Source organism: Prenolepis imparis, unplaced genomic scaffold (assembly GCF_030444845.1).
Source record: "Prenolepis imparis isolate NDT839.2.m4 unplaced genomic scaffold, iyPreImpa1.0 SCAF_6, whole genome shotgun sequence".
NCBI lineage: Eukaryota > Metazoa > Arthropoda > Insecta > Hymenoptera > Formicidae > Prenolepis > Prenolepis imparis.
The window spans coordinates 14209977-14232358 of NW_028141164.1; the positions used below are offsets into that span (position 1 = coordinate 14209977).

Sequence of the window (22382 nt, forward strand, 5' to 3'; positions counted from 1 at the left end):
TTCACGCTTTTTCGACGAAGATGGCACTACTGACTTTTTTCTAAAGGTTTTCAAAATCATTTCATTTTAAGGGCATTTGAAAATAATTTGTAAAAAAAGTATGTAATTTGCAACTAGTGGCTCTACATACTTTTTCTTACAAACAACTATGTGTTTTCACCAGTTGATTCCTTTCATTATTTTATGCATGAAAGTATTGTGGTAATAAGAAAACAATTTTACGAGATATTTCATAGTTAATGTACCTTTACTGTCAAAAATTTAGGTATCAAATATCGTGAACTATTTATTTTTTGGCTATCTTATAACTTCTTATGCCAAAAATTGGGAGAAATCAATTTATATAAAAAAATTATAGTAGTTTGTTTAAAAAACATAAATAACCTTCAAATGACCTTGAAAAGCGCTCTTTAGAAAAAAGTTAGTAGCGTCATCTTTTGCTCCCTTTCAAATTAAACAACTTTTGTTTGAAACGTTTTATTGTCCAATCAAAAATAAAAAAGTTTTTAGGGGTGGTCAATTAAAATTGAACACCTCTAAAATGTATACAGGATGTTCTAAAAAGGTCAGAACGGCAAAATATTTCGAAAAATATAAATTTTATTAAAAAATTGTTTTAAACAAAAGTTGTAGTTTAAAAAGATTAGGTCCAGGTTAAATTAGGTCATAGATTAGGTTAGGGTTAGGTTAGAGATACTTTTAATTGTATAGAAATACTTTTTAGTTAGAGATACTTTTAATTGTCGTAATTAAAAGACTACATGAGATAAACCATGTTATACTGTCATATTCAGATAAGTACAACTGCCACGTTATTGCATTTTTGTAAATCTCACACGGTCATCATCGCGCGTGTCAGTGAGATTCGTAGTTTTCTATTTCTAGAGATTATAGTTTCTCGCGAATAAAAAGAAATCTTTTCTGCCACGAGACTCATTCAGTTGCACACAACATCCGTTACGCGAAGCCCGTAAAAGTGTAGGCGATAAAAAATCAGACCTCGAGATGACATCTCACGGCGCAATGAACAACGTGTCGTATGATTGCTGGATAGTTAACACGGACGAACAAACGAACAACCGTAGACGAGCTTGTCGTAGAATTCTCCAGGCATTCCCCTTTCGAATTATCGGCGTTATTATTTTGCCGTCTGGCGCCATGAAGGCTCTCTTCGCTGGCGCTGCATGGTCTCTATGAGAATTGTGAAAACGTCGTTGTCATATATTCGAGAAAAATCTTGTATATTGCTCCAACGCATCGCAATGCAGTAGAGAAATGAGACTATAACATAACCTAACCTAATCACTTGTATACAGCTCAATTTTTACTTTAACACTATCGAAAATATACCATAAAAAGTATAAAACTTATTTAATTAAATAAGAAAAAGAAAATATAATCAAGATTCGATATAAATATTTCATGAGAGAATCAAAGCAAAGTACTTTTTGAGAAAAATTTTTTAAAAAATATTTGATTATTATGCCTTGAAAAAATATTGAAAAACTATTGAATATATTTCAAATAATCCGCGGTAAACATAAATTACAAAATTAGTTTTATTTTAATTTTATGAATTCTACTGTCATATGTGTGAAGAACATCGGTGTAAGAAAAACATATATTCCTGTGATTTAAAAAATTTGCAATGTGTAATTGCACACTTCCTTTTTAAATAACTAAATGTTTTTTTTTTTATATTAATCGATTTATTTCATTACTCTATGCTAGAAAATTATTAAGGTAAGATTATCGAAAAATGAATATATTACGAGATATTTCATATTTTTTGTCAAAATGTATCAGAATATAGCATAAAATATCTTATAATATCATTTTTCAATTATTCTACTCTAACAATTTTTTATGCTAAATATTACGAGAAATCGATTTAACTTAAGAAAATTATGGTAGTTCCGTTTAAAAAAATAATGATTTCAAAATCTTAAAAATACCTCCACTTGGAATAAGATTATGCTTACGACAAAACGTCCCACTCAAAATCCTACAACATTTGTATGAAATGTTTTTTTGTATCTTCTATATGTTTTCGACATAATTATCAGGGGCATTTAAAATGGCATACTCTGTATATATATTTATATAGATAGTTGCAAATTATAAAAAATCTTTTTTCTTAAAAACAACTATGTGTTTTCTTTACACCAATTGATTCCTCTCATTATTTTGTACACAAAAGTATTGAGGTCATATAATCGAAAAATGAATTTTATGAGATATTTAATATAATTTATGTAAAATTATGTTACAAAAAATTTAAGTACAAAATATTCTGATCTTATAACTTTTTATCCCAAATATTATCAGGAATCGATTTATATAAAAAATTAGGGTGGTTTCATTAAAAAAAAAAACTAGGTTAACCTTCGAATGATCTTGAAAAATGATCTTAGTTAATCCTTCATCAGCAATCTGGATCTTTTAGGGTACAAGCAAATTTCTATTTTTCTCAAATTACTGTTCAAATTTTACTTTGTATAAACAATGGGGTTTAATATTTGGCTTTAAAATCTATTGAACATATTGTAATAGAGATATTAACAAATAATCCAGAATTTTTTTTTTATTTTTTGAAAGGTCTAGAGTCTAGAACATAAAAATAATAGGGTGAACTTATACGAGGGTTGTCTGAAAAGTTTCCGACCTCAACATGAAGATGGCAGCACTCGTAAACAAAAGTTGGGGAATGTGTTTGCGCATGCTTTGAAAGGTACTCACCAAAATTTCAGCCATTTTGGACGCGCAGTTGTTTGACAATCATTTGAGTGAGTCGATGTGAGTGTTTTTGTGAAAATGGAAAAAATCGAGTATCGAGCTGTCATTAAATATTTGTTTTTGAAAGGCAATACGCCTACGCAAATCAAAGACGAGTTGGACGCTGTGTACGGGGACTCTGCACCATCATTTACCACCGTGAAATTTTGGGCTGCTGAATTTAAACGTGGCCGTACCAGCTTGGGTGACGATGAACGTTCGGGACGTCCAAAAACTGCAACCACTGACGATAATATCACTCAAGTTCACCAAATGGTGCTAGACAACCGTCGAATTAAAGTTAGAGAGATAGCAGAGGCTATGAACATGTCCAAAGAACGTGTTTGTCACATATTGAATCAAGATTTAGGCATGAGAAAGCTGTCCGCGCGTTGGGTGCCGCGTTTGCTCATTTTGGACCAAAAACGTGTTCGAATGAACATTTCCAACGCTCTGTTGGCGCAGTTTAGGCGCAATAAATCAGAGTTTTGGCGCCGATTAATTACTGTAGATGAAACTTGGATACATCATTATACTCCAGAAACACAGTCAAAACAGTGGACTGCGAAGGGGGAATCGGCTCCAAAAAAAGCAAAGGTTGTTCCTTCGGCTGGGAAAGTGATGGCAACTGTTTTCTGGGATAGTCATGGAGTTATCTTAATCGATTATCTTCAAAAAGGAAAAACCATTACAGGAGCATACTACGCATCAGTACTTGACAAGCTGAAGGCAGAAATTGCGGAAAAACGGCCACATTTGCAGAAAAAAAAATTTTGTTTCACCAAGACAATGCGCCGTCTCACACCTCAGCGGTTGCCACGGCGAAAATCCACGAATTACGGTTTGAACTGCTTGACCACCCTCCTTACTCACCAGATCTAGCCCCAAGCGACTTTTTTTGTTCCCTAAGCTAAAAGTTGCGCTCGGAGGACAGAGATTTTCGTCGAATGAGGAGGCCATCACCTTCGTAAACAACTATTTTGCAGAGAAAGACGCCGAGTACTATTTGGACGGGTTGAAGAGATGGGAGCATCGCTGGGAGAAGTGTATAGACTTACAAGGAGACTATGTAGAAAAATAAAAATTAATTTGAAGAAAAAATGTCTTGTATCTTTGTTAGGTCGGAAACTTTTCAGACAACCCTCGTAGAAGACCCAATTTGCTAACGGTGTTAGTGAAAAAAATGATTGCTGACGGAGGGTTAAAATTCAAGATTATTAACTTTTTTCCCCTCTCGAAATCTTTTAACCTTTTGTATGAAATATTTTCTTCTTGCAAGCCATAGTTTCAGCAATATTTGACTATTAATTAAAATGAGACACCCTGTATATAACTTACTCTCCTCACACATATCGCAATTTATTAACGGTATCGCTATACTTAACCTCAATGCCGTTATTATCGCGCGACGGTCGATTCAACACCAATAATCCAGTAATCCAATATTCGATAGGAACTGAGTGAGTGAGATGTTACAGTAATATACGACCGGGGAGGAATGCCATTCCCTCGGTTCTTGATTTATGCATTACAGAATATAGAGACACACCGTGACTCGCGGGGATTCGATTTCGACCCGCGTAATACAACGTGAATATTATTCAAAGTGTTGCTCACTTGGACACGTGGACACATGCCGAAGTAAATCGAGGTTTGACCGTAATCAACGACACGTGACGACACGTGTCGCCGTAGCGGTGCGTTTATTTCGTATATAAAAAAAGAAAAAAAATTTGTGGATGAACGGGTGAACTTATTAGAAATATCGTGAATAAAAATTTCAAATTATTATTGTTGCATCGCAATTGTGCGAACTTGCAATTTTCCTCGCGAGAATCTCACGACGTATTTGAAAATTGTTCTCCATTTTACTTTTCGGATTGTCAAGCAATACTTTAAGCGATTAATTATGCTATTTCTATCATTTATTATTTCTGTTTTCGTTTTCAAGACGTATTTTCCTATTCTATTAATATCATTTTTGATGTATAGAATGATAAGTAATGAACTTCATGGTGGAACGCGGAAGAATCTGCTTCATGGACATATATGTGCGATTTCTCAACCAGGGACTTTTCGTCATCAGTGGGTCACAGCGATAAGAAGTATTTTCCATATTTACTGCATTATGTTAGCAACTAATGTACCGTTATGTAAAAATAGCTTTGCTATTTGTCGCGCTGACAGCATTATGGTTCTTTTTCAGAAACAAAATTATTTCCGTTCTTAAATTGAAGCCGTACTCTCTATAAATTACAGTTACTTTTCTTTCTATATTTTACAAGTTTATGTTAGTGTAATTTTCACAGAATATATTAAGAGAATTACAAATAACTTTTTTTTTGTTAATTATATCTATTATATTTGTTTTATGTGTTATATGTGTGAGATATAGAAATATAAATTATTGCACATTATATAATTTTTAAATTTTTTGAAAAAAATTAAAATCACATTTTAAGTGTCCATCTTATCTCATACATACATATTTCCAATTTCTGCTTTAGTTTTTTATTAAAAAGAAAAACTAATCTTACTCGTTACATATTGTAAAATAATTTAATGAATAATCAACATGCTGCTAACATTCAACCAAATGCGTTTGAAACTGAATTTATGGACGGTGTTGCAGTATTGTTATTTCCATTTCGAATTCACTACCATCGTCCTTTATGGTTCTGTGGCGAAGTCCCTCCGACCGAACGGAACACTAGAGTTTGTGCTGATAAATCGGGGTCGCTACCAATTGCGACCTTCGAGCATCATCAAGAAAGTCAAGTGCACGCGAATGATGTCGAGATCGATGAATGAAAAGTCTTTCGATAGTGTATTTAACGGTTGAGTACGTGACGATTCAGAAGAGCATGCATTTTGATTCAATATATCGGGTGATTGGAAAAAATGCAGTTAGCATTCGTGCACAAAATCTAATTAAGAACAATTTATAATAATATACACACACATTATAATTTTAATATAACATCCAATTATATAGTTTTTTTAAATTCGTTATCTTTGTCATTTAAAAAAGATATAACTAGGTTCTGTATAAGTTCTATTGATATTTATATGATAAAAAAATGTTTCTGCAAAATTTTCTTTTGCTAATTACATATATTAATATTGGATGATTGCAAAAGTTCGTGCCCGATTTGCATAGATGGTGGTAATAACTTCAAATCGGGCACGAACTTTTGCAATCATCCAATATAAGAACATAAAATATTATAATAAAATAAAAGCATTATATATATTTATATTTTTACTTAATAGTACCTTAATAGTTACTATTATTTGTAAATATTTTTTTCACATATATGCGCAGTAAAACAAAATACATAGTAAGAATCGCTATAATATATACTTTATAAAATTTTTGACGTTCTTATTGTTACTTCTATATAGTCTCTGAAATGAATTTCAAGCGAGCCACCCAGTAACGACAATGAGACTATTGCTCTTTTTTTTATACCACGTTAGTCATTTATGGCTCGACATGCCACTTAACAGAACGCACGGCGTCACGGGGTAATCAAACTGCCATTATCCATGGGAAATTGTAACCCCTCAATCTCTCTTTCTCTTACTCTTTCTCTTACCCTTTGCTCTCGAGAAGGGGTGAATATAGTATATATATTCGTATATACAGACCTCCACCATTCTTCGATATACTTCTTCTGTTTGTTCCTCTTATTTCGTCTCGTTCGCACTACAATAGTAAAAGTGATGAAAAATGGTCACACATTATGTAAATCTCCTCCTTACGCTTGTCGTGTAACGCGAGTTACGATGAAAGGTGGTCGACGAGTTGCACATTGTTAGGATAAAGTCAACTACTGAAAAATGGTGGCTCTTTATCGCCATAGAGAATTTGAAATCTAATAATTCTATATCGAGGTAATAACAATTAAAGAATCTTCCCTTAAAAGGGAGTCAAAATAGATCATATATGTATATATACATATATTGAAACATGTACAAAAATACGTCATCTATCTATAACATTTCTTAATTATGGCGTAATAAATATTATTCAAGAATAAATTTTTTAATCTAATTCTAATAATAAAATTATGTTAAAATAATATTTTTACTTTAATAATATTGTCACACAATCTCGTTTATTTACACATTTATAATAAATTAGTAAAGAAATGAGATCCTCTATAACCTAACCTAACCTAACCCTAACCTAATAAACGAGACTATAACCTAATCTAACCCTAACCCTAACCTTAATAAATATATCTACAAATCGACTCTTATATATTCAAAACTAAAAAACTTTGTAGTTAATAATTAATGCAAAAAACAGCTTTAATTTTAATTGATAAAAACTCGTTTTGAAAGATAATGTAAATTTAGCCGCTCGCTTTTTCCCCGGGTTGGTTCCGCGACTCCAGCACCGATAGCGTAGGAGAAGATTAGGTGGGCTCGGGAGCTGGTACGGTGGGCACGAATCCCAGCCCATGCATACCAATCGAGTGACAACCTAACAACGGTTAACCGCAACCAGTCGACCCGCTGCTAATCAAGAAATCACAGTGCGAAATAAACCCCAGCGGAGGGGTTGTGCGCGAGTTTGCTGGGTCGGACTGGTGTCATAACGCGTCATCCGCCGTCTCCGATCTTTTCACACATCGCCCGTTTTGCCAGACGACGAAATTTTCTGTACGAAAAATTGAGGAATGCAGTATTCTTAAATGAAATACTCTAGATCTGAAATCTAAATTGAGAGATACCGCGACAAAAGAAGAATTTTGATAGCTTCAATTTGTTGATGACGATAATAAAAGATGCTGCTAAATAGACGTATAGTATTTAATCAGTCAACTCACTCTATAAACATAAAAAACAAAATATTTTTTTTATATAAATTATTATATGATCGCACGTATGTTCGTGTTTACGCAAAAAAAAAAAAAAAAAAAAATACAATGTACGAAAAGAAATGATTACTTTTTGTTTGCGCTTGTTCTTTGCACACATTGAATGCACATGCGTTTACACATGGGATCGCTGTGAAACCACCGTGAAGGCGAAGCTACAGTAATTATGGGGTTAAATATCAAGGGGTTAATAGCGAGCCAATGAAGCGGCAAGCGATCAATGCGTTATACGATCTAACGCACGTGTGAAGCGTGAAAGCTTAACCATCATCGATAATCTCAAAAGATAGATGAGCTTGAGGAGGAAATATCGCAGAGGAAATATCATCTTGTCGATGTGCTTTTTATTGTCGATTAATTTGTTACAAAATATAATACAAATAAATTATTATTTTTAAAACAGAAATGTTAGGTTTAGTTAAATTATTAATAGATATTTAAGCTCTCAATAACATAGAATTAAATAATATAGAATTAAATAACATTCGATAATAAAAAAAAACAAAAGAAAATTAATTTAAACGATAAAACTATAATAATATAAAAATAATTTTTAAATACATTGTGTAATAATAATAATATATAATTATTTATAAATTATTATTAATATTTGAAACATACCGTATATATACAGTATATATTTATTTATATAGATTTACAACACAATCTTTGTAAAGTGTACTTGCCGTTTTATTGTCAAGAATATCGCCTATTGTTATCAACAGCTATTCGTACGATTCTTTTCGGTAACCTCTTTCGCCTTCGCTACCAGTTGAGAGTAATTGAGTCCTTAAAATTTTCTTCGCGAGCGCACCCTTTCTTCGTCCCAGACACGTAGCAAAGTCATCGACAACCCGGAACCCGGTCCCACGAACCACGTGAAATCGACACTCTTCTGGTTACGTTTCAAGAGTACTAAAGCCTTTAGTCGCCATTTCTAGAGAAGCAGACTTTGGAATCGTGTTCCTCAAGAGTAATATGAACTATATTTATCGTTTCAATAGAAAATAAACTATTGCATTCACGTACTTTAAAAAAAATTAAAAATAAAAGTTACAATCATAAGTTAAATCATAAGTATTAGAGTTGCAATGAAATAGTTTTATCAAACATTAAAATTCCAAAACAAATCTGTAATATAAAATAATTTTTAATGAATGATTTCACAATGTAGAAAAATATTATATAATATAATAAATGTGATAATATAAATAATTACATTAATAATTAAAATTTCACGAATAAAATAATATCTTTGATTTTAGAAGCGTTTTCTTCTTCACTTGTAAATTTGCGAAACTGTAGAGAAAATACTATAAAGCTAGCAAGTCTTCGAACAAACAAGTTAGTTCGATTCGACTACAGGACCGCGGGAAATAAATAAAACACAAACGAACAAGAACTGTTGAGAGGCATAGAAAAGAAGGATGTTTGCCCCCGCTTACCTCCTCTTTTAAGGTTCTTGCGACGTTCCGGAAGTACAAAATCTAATTTAACCCCCTGGTCCGATAGCGTGACTTCTTCACTTGAAATTCCCTTCTGTGGATTCTTTCGCGTAAATAGGACCGATGCAAGAACTTTGACAACTTGAATAACTCGAATTTTTACTTAAAAACAGCTCGAGCTAGAGTGGCCGAAGATCATTATCCAAAATGTAGAAACTGTAGAAAGTTAAATTTAGAAGATCTTTTTATATTTTTTATAAATTAATACTATAAATTAATTTAAACAAATTAAGAAATTAATATTTTTACAGTATATAGAATATATAGAATATATAAAATATAATATATAGAAATATTTACATGATATATCCTTAAGAAATCTCAAACACTGTTAAAATCCTTAATACTCTTTTAAAATATTTTTCGATTTTGCATTAAAAATAAAGGAGATGAAAGTATAATTAAAATTTTTTTAACTTAAAAAAGTTTTAATATAATAGATCACATCTCTTATATTTCATATAATTCTTCTAATCAGCTTATAACATTTTAAAATTTATACGCGTTCCGGTAAAACTTTACGTTTATCATATTCTAAATATTTTTTTTTGTAAGAGAAAATGCGTCGTATTCTTGGCGGTCGCGGATTGAAGAAAAAAAAAGAAAAAAAGAAAAACGCCAGGCATATACCGACAAAAGTTTTCGCCAGTCCGGATACGGGGAAGTTTCACCGTATTTGCGCATCCGGTATCATAAATCTTCTACTCTTCCCGCCTTCTGGTGGCCAAGTCACCAAGTCTGTCCGAAGAATAAATTTAGAAGACTATCACATTTCTTTTTTTTCAGATCTTGTTGTCCTCCTCTTTCTGCTGCTTTATTAATTTTCTTTTTAATAAGAAATTATTTTAAAAATTTTCCACAATGATGTCTAACATGAGCAAAAATGTCAAAATTATTTTTTTTATTATTAATCAATTATTATTACTATTTTTTTTATTAATCAATTATTGTTACTATTTTTTTATTAATCAATTATTAATCAATTATTAACCAATTATTATTAATCAATCATAAATAAAAACTAAATCTGTTTCGTAATCTAGTAAATTGGATTTTTAACAAAAAAAATTAATAACTTCAAGATGTATTTTTCATAGATTTTCTAACAATATATTTAGGTTGAAATTTTATTTCTTCTAAAGATTTACAAATTACTACAGAACTTTCACAAATCCCTTTGTTTCTTTCAAAAAGTAAAAAAAAAAAATATATATATATAACTTATGTTATTTTCTGCGTCCAGCGACACAAATATAACTATCATAAAACTCGTTATTATCATTTCGTTCATTAATCTAAGCCACATTAGGAAATAATCTCCGTGAATTCTCCCTCTATTCGTCAATTCATCGCTATGAACGCCAGGTTTTTATAGATTATTGATGATTGAGGCGTTTTCCTACACAAAAAAGTGGCATAATAACGCAATTAGCGGCGCGTTGACAAATTGAATTGATCCGAAATATATTCTTTTCATCGTGCCTCGATATATATCTCAGTATTTCCCCTTCCTATAAATATTTCATGCGTCATACATTGTCCCCACAACCGTGGAAAATTGTCGAATATCGGACGATGTTCCTTTATATAGTTTGCTTGGCTATCACCTTTGAAAATTCCTGATGAAACCCATGAAAAACCGATAATCTTTCATCAATCAGTATCAGAAACGCACCATTCATTTGAAAATTTAAGATATTCTATAAGCTTATGAATTTAAAAAAAAAATTCCTTCTTATTCCGATTTGTTTGTCAAAATCAATTACGGTAGATATCGATTTATATATAAAATTCGACACAACTTACTGTTCTTCATATGACGGGATTGATTACATCAAATATTGACCTTTTAAATCGAAGTAATTCATTTTATATGTGACATTTTAAAGTATTATACATATATATTAGGCGGGCAAAAAAATTCGGTTTTCTGAAATTCAACGGTTCGAAAATCATATTTAAAATCAATTTATTTTCCCGTCATTTTGACTATGTATAGCTCTGAAATTGAAGGTTACATGGAATATAAGTTTCAGTCATTTAAAAGCACAGTACACAGGATGTTCCAAAATTAGACCGATAAACTTTAGATGGTTATAAAGGACATCAAACTAATTGTAAGGCAATTTTGTCAATAAATCCAAATGTCCGCAAATGAGCCGTTTTGGCACTAGAGTGGTTTTTGAAGTAAAGTCTATTTTCTACTCTTTCCATTAATCTATATCTAGCTTTCTCATAAATCAGATGCATATCGGCCAGTTCTTCATAAAAAAAACTTGTCCATTTTGAACATGAATTTCGACTAAATAATAATGAATACTGAGTGTAACGCTGAATGAATATTCAATGCTGTGATACTGAAAATCAATATAATGTCTTATTCAAACAATGTCACATAATGTCTTATTGTTAGTTAAACAATGTTCTACATATATCAAACAATATTTTAGTCTCTGATTCTCTGGTGCCAAATGACTCATTTGCGGATATGGGTTTATTGACAAAACTGGTTTGTTTTGATGTCCTTTATAATCATTTGAAGTTTGTCGGTCTAATTTTAAGATACCAAAATAAACTAGTCGGACTAAATTTGGGACTTACATAATGTTACTCGACATTAAAGATTTGAAACAAAGTGTGTTCGAAATAAACACACTATTGACTAAAATAAAAATTACTAGAAGTTCGCTTTTAGGTTATCTCTCGTTGCGTTCCATCGCTCGTTTTATGCCTGTCACACAAACGGCGCCGCGTAACGATAAAGTTGCCGATCGTAATTTGTCCGGCGCGATGTCACAGAACTCTTAACTCCGTCCATATATCGGAAACGGCGTGAAAACGGCGAACGCTATTAGAGAGGCGATCGTGTGTACACCCGCGGATTGGTCGCGATGCAATTACGCATGGCAGGGTGGGTGGCTGGGTTGGTTGGTCGGGCGAAGGTGTTAAATTCACTGGACGTTCGGGGGCGAGCGAGCGAGAGAGCGCGGGACCCATTCTGGGCGGTAGCCGACACAAATCCGATCGTATTTTCATCGACGCCAAATTGGCAATATCCTCGCCGGTGACGATTCCTGAATTATGCATCAACCTCTGGGACAGTCGCTCCAAAGTTTATCCATCCTGCTTGTTTCCACCGAGAAGCCCGGCTCTCCGCTCTCGACTCTCTTCCACGCGGAGAGTTTTCTCCCCTTCCTGTCTCCTCTTCCCCCTTCCTCCTCCTCCTCCACCTCGTCCTTCCCCTCTTGCTTCTCTTTCTATTCACCCTCCTCGACAACCCTCTCAGAACATTGCACGTCTCGTCTCTCTCGCCGAATTGCCACCCCCTTTCGGACTCCCTACCCTCCGCACCCTTACTCGGTTGGAAACGTCACTTATTGGTCGACCGAGAGGGTGGAAAAAGAGACGATACCCTCGAATCCAACCAATCACGGTGAACACTCGCAATAACGCTCGTGATATCTTGCACCGGTGAAATCTGGTGCGAGGAGAACGCCATGGGAGAAGCTTCTTGCGAGCGTAAGATAACTATCATTGAAAGCGATTTCGCGCGCGCGATCAAAACTGATTCTCTCGCTGATTGATATATATATATATATATATATATATATATATATATATATATATAATATTGTGCAAAAAATTTGTACTGTTTTTTTATTTGAAGAATCTATAAGTTTTGGTAAATAATCAAAATTTTTTAGTTTTAATCAAGTAATGTTGCTCAAATATTTTTTAAATTTAGGATAGCCTGAATATTATTAATTTTTTAAAATATTAAGATAAAAAAATGCTTATATCTTTGTGATAGTTTTATTATTATATTAATTATATGTATATTAATAAGTATCATAAGTATGTGGAATTATATTACCCCAGGTAGCAATAATCATTTTGACGTCAAATTATGTCAAAATGACTACTTCAACAAGATTAAATTAATGTACACGTGTGACGTAAGTGTAAAAGTGTGAACGTCAATGTGTGTGTCGTTTCTATCTTAATAATAATCAGACAGCGTGATAAAGAAGCTGGGGGGTTAGGTTAGGTTAGGTTAGGTTAGATAGTTAGGTTATCCTATTGAACGCTTGGAAACGGCGCTTAAGCCTTTAAGAGGACGTCGAAAGCCAAGTCGAAGGACCAGACAATGGAAGATAAAAGTAAAGCGTCGTTCCGAGAAAAACGCGAGGGTTGCCCGTCCCGATAATAAAATGATATCCCATCCCACCGCCCGGTCGAACGTCCTCCGGAACGGACCCCTACTATCGCGTATATAAATGTCGATATTATTGTAACGAAGCGCGCTTCTGATGCCGATTTCTTCTCTCGTAGCGCGCGTTCATCCGTATATACGTACACGCATAGCCGTTTGCACACGCGATCGCTTATATGCGTCGAAATTGTTACGGCAAAGGCAGCAGCATCGCGTATAGCCACGATTATCATCGCGTACACAGACGGTATATCTGATCCGTAGGATATATCGAATCAAACGATGGAAACGATCTTCAGCGGTAGAAATCGATTTCCTATTTACAAGCATCCACTTTTGCCTTTTTCCGCCCCCCCCCTTTCTTCCCCTTCCCCCTCCTCTCCGTTTTTTCCAATCTGTAGACATCGTAGCGATGGGTATGATCTATTGTTGAACAGAGATAATTGAAAAATAAAAAGCTTTCGGCAAGAGATCTCAAATTCTTGAAAAAAAGCAAGTCATTTTTTTTAATCGCATATTTTTGCATATAAAGAAAATCAACGTAAAATTTTATTTTTTACATGATATTGACTTTGAACTAATTACCTATATATAAACTACTGATCGCAATTAATTAAACGTTATAACTATAAAAAACTAGTCTATTTGATACGTAATCAAATTTGTTTTTATTTCATCGACAAGAGGCAACTATTTTTTAATTTGTCATAAATTTAGTTATATTAAAATGTTAGAGGAGGAAAAGAAGAGAGAAAGAGAGAAGAGGGGAGAGGGAAGAGAGAGAGGAAGGGGAGAGAAAGAGAGAATTTTTGAATTTGCGTTCTATAAATTTGTTAACAAGAAATTTTAATTTATAGATTAGAACTAGCAGTTCACTTTTTTGCAAAAGTATTAAAATATTCAATCTATAAAATGTGTATAAAGATTCATAACAAATTATATATTTTTTTTGTATAATTAACTATAAGCGAGATCTATCTGAATTTAAACTTCTCTTAAAAAATTAATAAAATGCACATCAAATGCCGCGTGACCAACGACAAGCTTTCTATTCTAATATGAAATATTTTTGTTTGTCTTTTCTCTTATGTTCGAGATATATCGGAAATAAATTAATCTTTTATATGGATATCACGTAACGCACAAATATCATATATGTATATGTTATACTCACACACATATAGGTTTATATATTCTTTATGGCGATCCTATTTTATGATGTGTGATGGATGACGTATATAATATGTATGATGCGTTTGTATATATTTAATTCAATGTATTCCGACATATAGACACGTTTATTTAACTTTAGCTAATGTTTATAGAAATTTTTCCATGTTAATCTAATGTCTACATACACTTTAACATTATCAGTATATAATTTTAGAACAGATAACCCGTTAGTCACGCGACAAGCAATATGCACTGGCAGCCGGTTTGTTCACCTTGCATTAAGTTCCCACGATCAGTAATCTTTTATTTTTCAAGACAAAAGATTCAGATAGAGATGAAATAATATTGTTAAACCAAAAAGTGAATACATATTATTGATCGCAGAGTTGAGAGAAGATGAACAAGTCAGCTTTAAATTGTTAACAATTATCGATTCAGGAGACCGAATCTTTAATTTCATAAATCTCGCAGAAATCATTATACTTTCGCATATTATCTAATTTTTTCATTCTTTACTTATCTCTTCGGTCTCATTATTTTTTCATGAATCTTGTACTTTATAATCATTTCATCTGTTCATAAAAATTTGTATAAACTTACGCATCATATATAAATAGTATTAATTAATAATTTATAAATAATTTATAAATATAAGTAACATATAATTTTTCTATGTTATTTCAGTGAAAGAGCAATTTTTGCACCTATATACATATATCGATATTTTATATACATTAGATTTTTCATTTTTAATTGTAAGCCAACGTTTATTTCTGATTGGAAAAACTATTTGATACATAAAAATTGGCTAATGTATATTTTGTTTCTTTTGTTTATTTAATTTTATAAATTTTTATGCGTTGAGAGAGAGAGAGAGAGAGAGAGAGAGAGAGAGAGAGAGAGAGAGAGAGAGAGAGGGAGAGAGGAAGAGAGAGATCGCAGAAAGATAGAGAATAATGATTAATAATAATTGTGTTACTTGTGTTTACACGTTATTTGCGCGATATATTATAATGTCGACGTTTCCTTTTTCTTTTTATGCTCGCAGCCAGTATCCTGTCTTAAATTGCACGGCTTTTTTTGCAAAGGACAATAATGTATCCCAGTAGGACACGGATATTTCTTCTTCAACGGACACGGCTGCATTATAGATGGTTTAGGAACTTCCTTCCTCTCGTAACATGGACACGGGCCAGGATGTATTTTACGTGGCGGGAGACAAGGGCAAAGAGCTGTGGGTCCAAATGGTGGTTTCGGCAATGGCGGTGGAGCACAAACCTGTTTCTTCTGGTTATTGGTCTTCTTAGCTCCTATGTGAGGTCTATCATCTTTTTGGAGATGTTCTGATTTCGACGGACACGGATTAGGCTTCGTAAATTTTGGTGGCAAGCACGTCACTTTGACATAATCCATTTTTGGTGGTGGGATAGTTTGGGGCCATTCGCATTTGCTTCTCGCGAGACAAGTATTTTTACATACAGGATCCACGTATTTTTGCTCCACCTTCGGTTTTGATTTAGTTTCGTTTGGTTGTTGGCGTTTATCGCACTTGACTTTCTTTTGGCGGCAAACATCACTTTTGTCACTGCAAGATTGGTCACACTTCCTCACTTCGGTTGATTTACAAATTTCATCCATCTTCTTGCAAGCGAAAGGTTTGTCAGAATTTGACTTGGCAAGGCAGAATAAAGAGTTATGAAATCCTCGCCAATGAACTCTATGCAAAGAAATCAAATGAGGAAGATCGCGATGAGTTAACATCTCTTTGTTTTTCTGTAATTTTAAAGAGTTTTTGCAAATTTCTTGCAAGTGCTGTGCAACCGAACGTGAACAGGATGAATAAGATCTAGGATACGATGGAAAATATAATTTGCCACGTTCTTGAAATAGATATTTTTGTTTTAATGGGTACTTGAAACGCAATAATGGACACTTCTTGTAAATTTTCAAAGATGGCAACTTCTTGATGGATTTTGGACATAGCAGAGGACATGTAGAAGTCAACATATTTCGACATTTTAAATTGCTTGATTCATAATGGCAAGATAGGAATGGTGTAATATATTTTTCAGTTGGTGGGTACGATTTAAAAGATGATAGACCAGAAGATGAGGATATTACCATTGTAGGGCAAAGTGATCTTGCTGCTGATGATTCCTTTAAAGAGAGCTGCTTACATTGTGTCATGACTGAATGCTTTGAAAGATACCTTTTTGATTCCTCGCAAATCCGATCTGACGTTTTACGAATTATAACGATATTTTTTGGTTTGTTCTTGCAAGAACTAAAACCTCTTATACAAACCAATCCTGAATTAGGTATTTTCATCGAGAATTTACGGTTCCATCGATTAAGCTCTAATCCTTCTCTTTCAAAAATAGGCTTCAAACCGCATCCAGTTTTCAAATTAAAGTATTTCTCCAGTACCCCAATAGAAATTCTCAATAGGCTTTTAAGGAATGCTTCTTCTTGTTTCAACTTTACCTTCTTAACAGCCTGTAGAATTCAGAAAAAGATGTAAAGAAAGAAAAATATATATCTATATTATTTTTCTAAAAATATAATAATAGTAAAGTTTTCAATATTTTCAGTAGATAGCATTTACGGTAGTCGCTAATGCCTCCACGTACCCTCTGTCTCTTATTGACGCGATTCAGCATTTTTCATCCTTGCACGGTTTCTTGGATGGACATTTTACACAAAATGGCTTTCTTTTGGACTTCGGTTTCGAGGGATAGCCTGGTGGCTCAGTAGGCTGACAGGGGCCCTTGGGTGGATCGCATGGATTCCTTTTTGGTTGACTAGGTAAATCCTCTCCACAATCTGGTTCACCTAACCGCAATTCCTTGCCACTGACTGCCTCCTAGGTTTTATGTATTAAAGTGGATTGTTGTGTGCTTTCTTATTATTTCTGCACTAGTCTCGACCAATTTTTGGCCCACCTCCCTCCTTTGAATTTAGCATTTTAAATAAAAGCGTTTGTATATATATTCTTGTATAAGATATACGCGAAAATAAGAAGAGACATGAAGATTCAACGAAGATGAAATTCATGAATAGACAAAATTCTAGTTTTGTCTGGATTCTAATCCAGTTTAATACGCTAGAGTAGAGACCCTCCGATTTATAAAACTATATTGATTCGTTGATTCAGTGTCATCATTTTCATTGGTAATCCTTTGTTTCTTCTTCTCGTTTCTAGGCGTTATTGTATTGTGTTTAGGACGAAAAGCTTTGTTCTTGAATTCCGTTACTTTCTCGATTAAAATTTGTAAATTTTTGACAATATCTTTGTTGGAAACTGTCTTCATCAGTATTGCTTTTTCAGTACCTGTCGATTCAGTACTTAAAGAATGTACATACGTGACAAATCTTGTCAATGGTCCTCGGTTGATGCTTTTGTTATTTTCAAATTAATATTTTAATGTTAATACATCACGAGCGTTGAGTCAAAATTGTCGTATTTATTATTAGAATGTGACGATTTCTTGCTAAGAGCATTTCTTTCTCCCAGTTGCTGATCATTTGTACCGATTTCATCTTCATATTCATCGCCTTGAGGAAAGTAATCGTCATTGCTCGGTCTATCACTATGTGATAACTTTGATTCTTCAAAATGATAGTCGTCACAGCGATGAAAGTTGATAGCGTACTTATGGAGAAGAAAAATTATAAAATGATTTTTATCATCAATTGTTGAATCGGGATCTTGCTGAAAATTTTTGACGAAATTAATTTCCTTAAACTGTCGTGTGAAAAGGTGTTCGATAAAAAATATTTATTGTCTCAAATCTCATTAAATTCTATCAATTTCCCGTTTTCGAGCAATTACATTAATGTAATATCTCTCTCTTTTCTAAGGAGAGAGAATTGAATATAAAATTCATATTTACTCATTATTTATGTTTGTGGTATGTACTATATACTCATAAAATTTTTAGTGGTTTAAAGCAGTCGGTTCGATGAAAAAAGAGGCAGAAGGGAGGTGGAGCCACAGCGATCAATTTTTTTCAATGCATTTCTGTGATTTTCTAAATTTTTTTGTATTCTATAATTTCTTTAATTTAATCGTGCAATTTTATCAAAAACAATATAAATTAAAATACTAAATATATTATTCTCTATACATTGACATATATAATAATTTTTTATTAATTCATATTAATATTTTTTTTCATAATTTAGTTATAAAATAGTATATAATATGAAAAAAAAATTAAATCATGAAACGTTCAACATCAAAAAACGAAATAAATATTCTAGAGAAACTTACTTTAATTGTTCCAAATTCTCGAAGCTTGCCAGTCATACTTCCTTGTTTTGTTTGTAACTGAAACGAAGAACAATACGTGATAATATAAATAGATAGATATAATAAATGCTTAATTAGAGTATTTATATGCGTGAAGAATTATTTCTATATTTAAAATATTATAATAAAAAAATACGCACAGTTCTGCAAATACAACATTTTATTATTATTCACAAAATTTACAAGAGAATGCCGCTATGTAAAATATTTTACAGATTTAACATTACAAAAACAGATTTTTTTTCTTAATTATCATGAAACACAATTCATATTCATACATCGGGATTTGATCTTTTTCCTAAATAATTTACTTTGAAATACTTTAATGAAAGCTTAACATAAAAAATGTTTTCAATTTGCGATAATCAATAATTTCAAAAGGAATTTATTTTTTCAAAAAACATTTTTAGCTTTTTATTTATTTCTCATTATTTCTCATTTTCTGAACACTCTGGAGCCTTTTTTACAGTCGGACAATCTTTCTTCTCACATGGTTTTATTTTCTTAATTTCCGAACAATCAAGCTTCTTGATCTCTTCTTTCTCTTCTTTCTTCTCTTTCTTTTTTTTCTCTTCTTCCTTGTCTTTTTTACATAGATCTTTTTCCTGCTGCTTATAAGAAATTTGCTCTTGCTCCATGCAATATTGCCTTTTGCAAAGATCCTTTTTCGTTCTAGAAGTGTCATCATCACTTTTTTTCTGTTTACATCGGTCTTCTTGAGATTCCACCTTTCGTGTTTTATGGCAGTCGCGGACATTTTTATCGCAAGAACTTTTTCTCCTCTCGCAAGTAACTACTTTTTGCTTCTTAAATGTTCGTTTTCCCCTCTTCGAGCAATCTATCTCTTTTTTCCCATACATCTTTTCTCCTTTCTGACATTTTCTCTCCGATGTTATACAAGATCTCTCTCTTTTCTTACAAATATCATCTTTATCTATTTTTTTTCTCAGCGATTTTTTCTTTTGCTGCGCGCAAAAAGCCTGTATTTTTTCCCGAATGCCAGATTTTGACTCACAGTCTTTCGATGCAAAAAGAATTTTGTTACTGAAAATTATGTCGGATACCGGAATCCTTTCGTTCGTCACAAGAGTATTCTCCAAGCAATACAGATCCAATGTAGCTGACAAATACGATCGAATTTTAGCATGCATGTCTGTAAATGTCGATTTGATCTTGAAGAATATTTGTTGAATCCAATTTTCTTCATCAATGATATTTAACGTATCGCTCGTCGTCATTTTGTTGTTGCTATTGGATACAACTGCTACTTCGTGATTCTTTTTACTCTTACGATTCATAAAATTAATGTGACCATAAATCTCGTATAATAACTTCGATTTAGTATTTAATAACGCCGCTGGAATCATCCAGCAATTGATCAATTTATCCGCTTTTTCGCGTATTTCTACATTTGGAATATTTCTAAATTTCCTCATCGATTTTTTTGCCAGTTCTCTATCATAATTCGACAAAGATTTCGGCGATACTTGATTCTTTTTTTTTGCAATAGGAACATTCCTGATTGAATTATTGATTTTCTTTCTCTCGATCGATCGATACATCTTCGGGATTTTTGCTTGCAAAATGAAGTTTACATCGTTCTTGTGAAACAGGGGATACATCAAGTCAGGGAACCAATTGCTATGACCCATCTCATTCGAGATTCTCGCATAAGGACGCATCCTGCTGCATGCCTGAAGAGAGATGATTTCAAAATCAGTTCCTCCACACATAGGTCCTTCAGTAAGTCTATATATCTTCAGCGTCGATTAATTCTATTTGTCGATTAGTTAACTTTATGTCACTGTTTATATCGTTATGATTTAAAAAAAAAACAGCAAACCGTTATTCTTAAAATTTATCAGTCAATGATGAAAGACTTTAATAGCTGTAAAGAAATCGTAATTTTAATGCATATTTAATGCATTTTGTTTCCTCAGTTATTGTTTTTTTAAGAAAAAATTTCCCAAAATATCGATATTTATCATAATAAAACCTTCACAAATATTGAAACTAAATAAGATACAAACTTTGTGCGCGAAAAATAATTATTCCAATATTTTTACAGAAATATTTCTTAATGAAATCTCATCTTGTATTAAACTGTCAAAGAGAGAATTTTCGATTAGTATTATTTATATTCAAACGTTGCTTATGCAATCTTGATTTTAAGATATATATGTAAATATAACTTAATTATTTATTACAATTAAATTTTAAATAGTCTCGAAATATGCTACTTTTTGTTTGGACGAATTATTATCCTTCCATTAGATATCCTTTCATATTTTTTTGCAACTTCTTAAATTTAATCGTCGTCTTATATATTCATATTATGTATCTTTCTTTAGATTTTTAATAACAGATTTTGAAATTTCAACACACTTCAGTTCTTTTAAAATCACCATTATATCTGATAAAATTGATATAACAATGTATTTTGAAGAAGAACATAATTATATCATATGCTGTTATCACATCAATACAATTTGTTATTTTTATTATACATAGTTTGATTTTCTTTAAAAAGAAATATCAATTAATTCAATCTAAGTGCTAATTCTTCAAAAATCTTATAATCTTTTGAAAATTTCGAAACCAATGTAAAATCGGGATCAAAAATATATTTTTTGTTTTAATATGAAATAACATTATCTTTATTAATAATCTGAAATATTCATAAGCCTTGCGTAATCGAATTTTTTCACTCCAATGTTTTATCTGCTTTCTTTCTAATAAATATATCAATCGCTTAAAAAATTGCAGGAACATATTTCTCTGAAATATAATGTTTGCTTGTTTTGATAAATCGATGATTTTCTCTATAGAAAACATTTTATTTAAAAAATTGAAATATTCAAGATTATGTATATAAGATATGCAGACATTTTGTCTCATTACATTATTTATTTCATTTTAAATAATAATTGATGATTTTTGACAAGTATCTAAGAAATTTGTGTTAAATGAATCATAAAGTAATCTTGTAAAGATTTTGAATGACATATGTGAAATTATAACTTCTTTAATGAAGCACATTAATGTTTCTCTCCCCCTCTTTCTCCTCCCCCCCCCCTCTCTCTCTCTTCTGGAAATTGCGAAAATCCCATATTGACCAAATACAATATATGAATGCGAGTATACGGATTCTGCGATCTTTATTGTTCTATATTATTATTTAAGTGAAGCGGCAATTGATTCAGCAAATTAATGTCACGATAATTATTCAAACTATATATATATGTTGTCACTTCTTGAAATTAAGACACTAATATTAAAAATAGAATGACTATCCTCAACCGATGAGATTGATTTATTCTCCAGAGACTATTTTATTCTTACAAATATATAATATTAAATCAATTTAAACATATAACTCTATTGTATGTTTGTTCTGCGTATAAGACAATTATATAATTATTTTAATCGATTCCGTAATAAAAAAATGTTATATTTTTTAAAAGAGCACAAAAAAGTTGAATGTTTTTTTTCATACTTGTGTAGTTTAAATTACA

General features: G+C 32.2%; 1 protein-coding gene across 1 annotated transcript in view; it reads right to left on the bottom strand.

Moving 5' to 3' along the window:
* Positions 1-15563: 15563 nt before the first annotated feature.
* Positions 15564-22382, bottom strand: part of LOC145937445 (uncharacterized) — a 7806-nt gene continuing 987 nt past the window's right edge. The window contains exons 3-6 of the mRNA XM_083040462.1: positions 18829-18885; positions 17229-17418; positions 17161-17168; positions 15564-17051 (exon numbers count right to left, since the gene is read on the bottom strand). Coding sequence (XP_082896588.1) covers positions 15564-17051; positions 17161-17168; positions 17229-17418; positions 18829-18885 — 1743 coding nt within the window. The remainder of the gene's footprint in view (positions 17052-17160; positions 17169-17228; positions 17419-18828; positions 18886-22382) is intronic.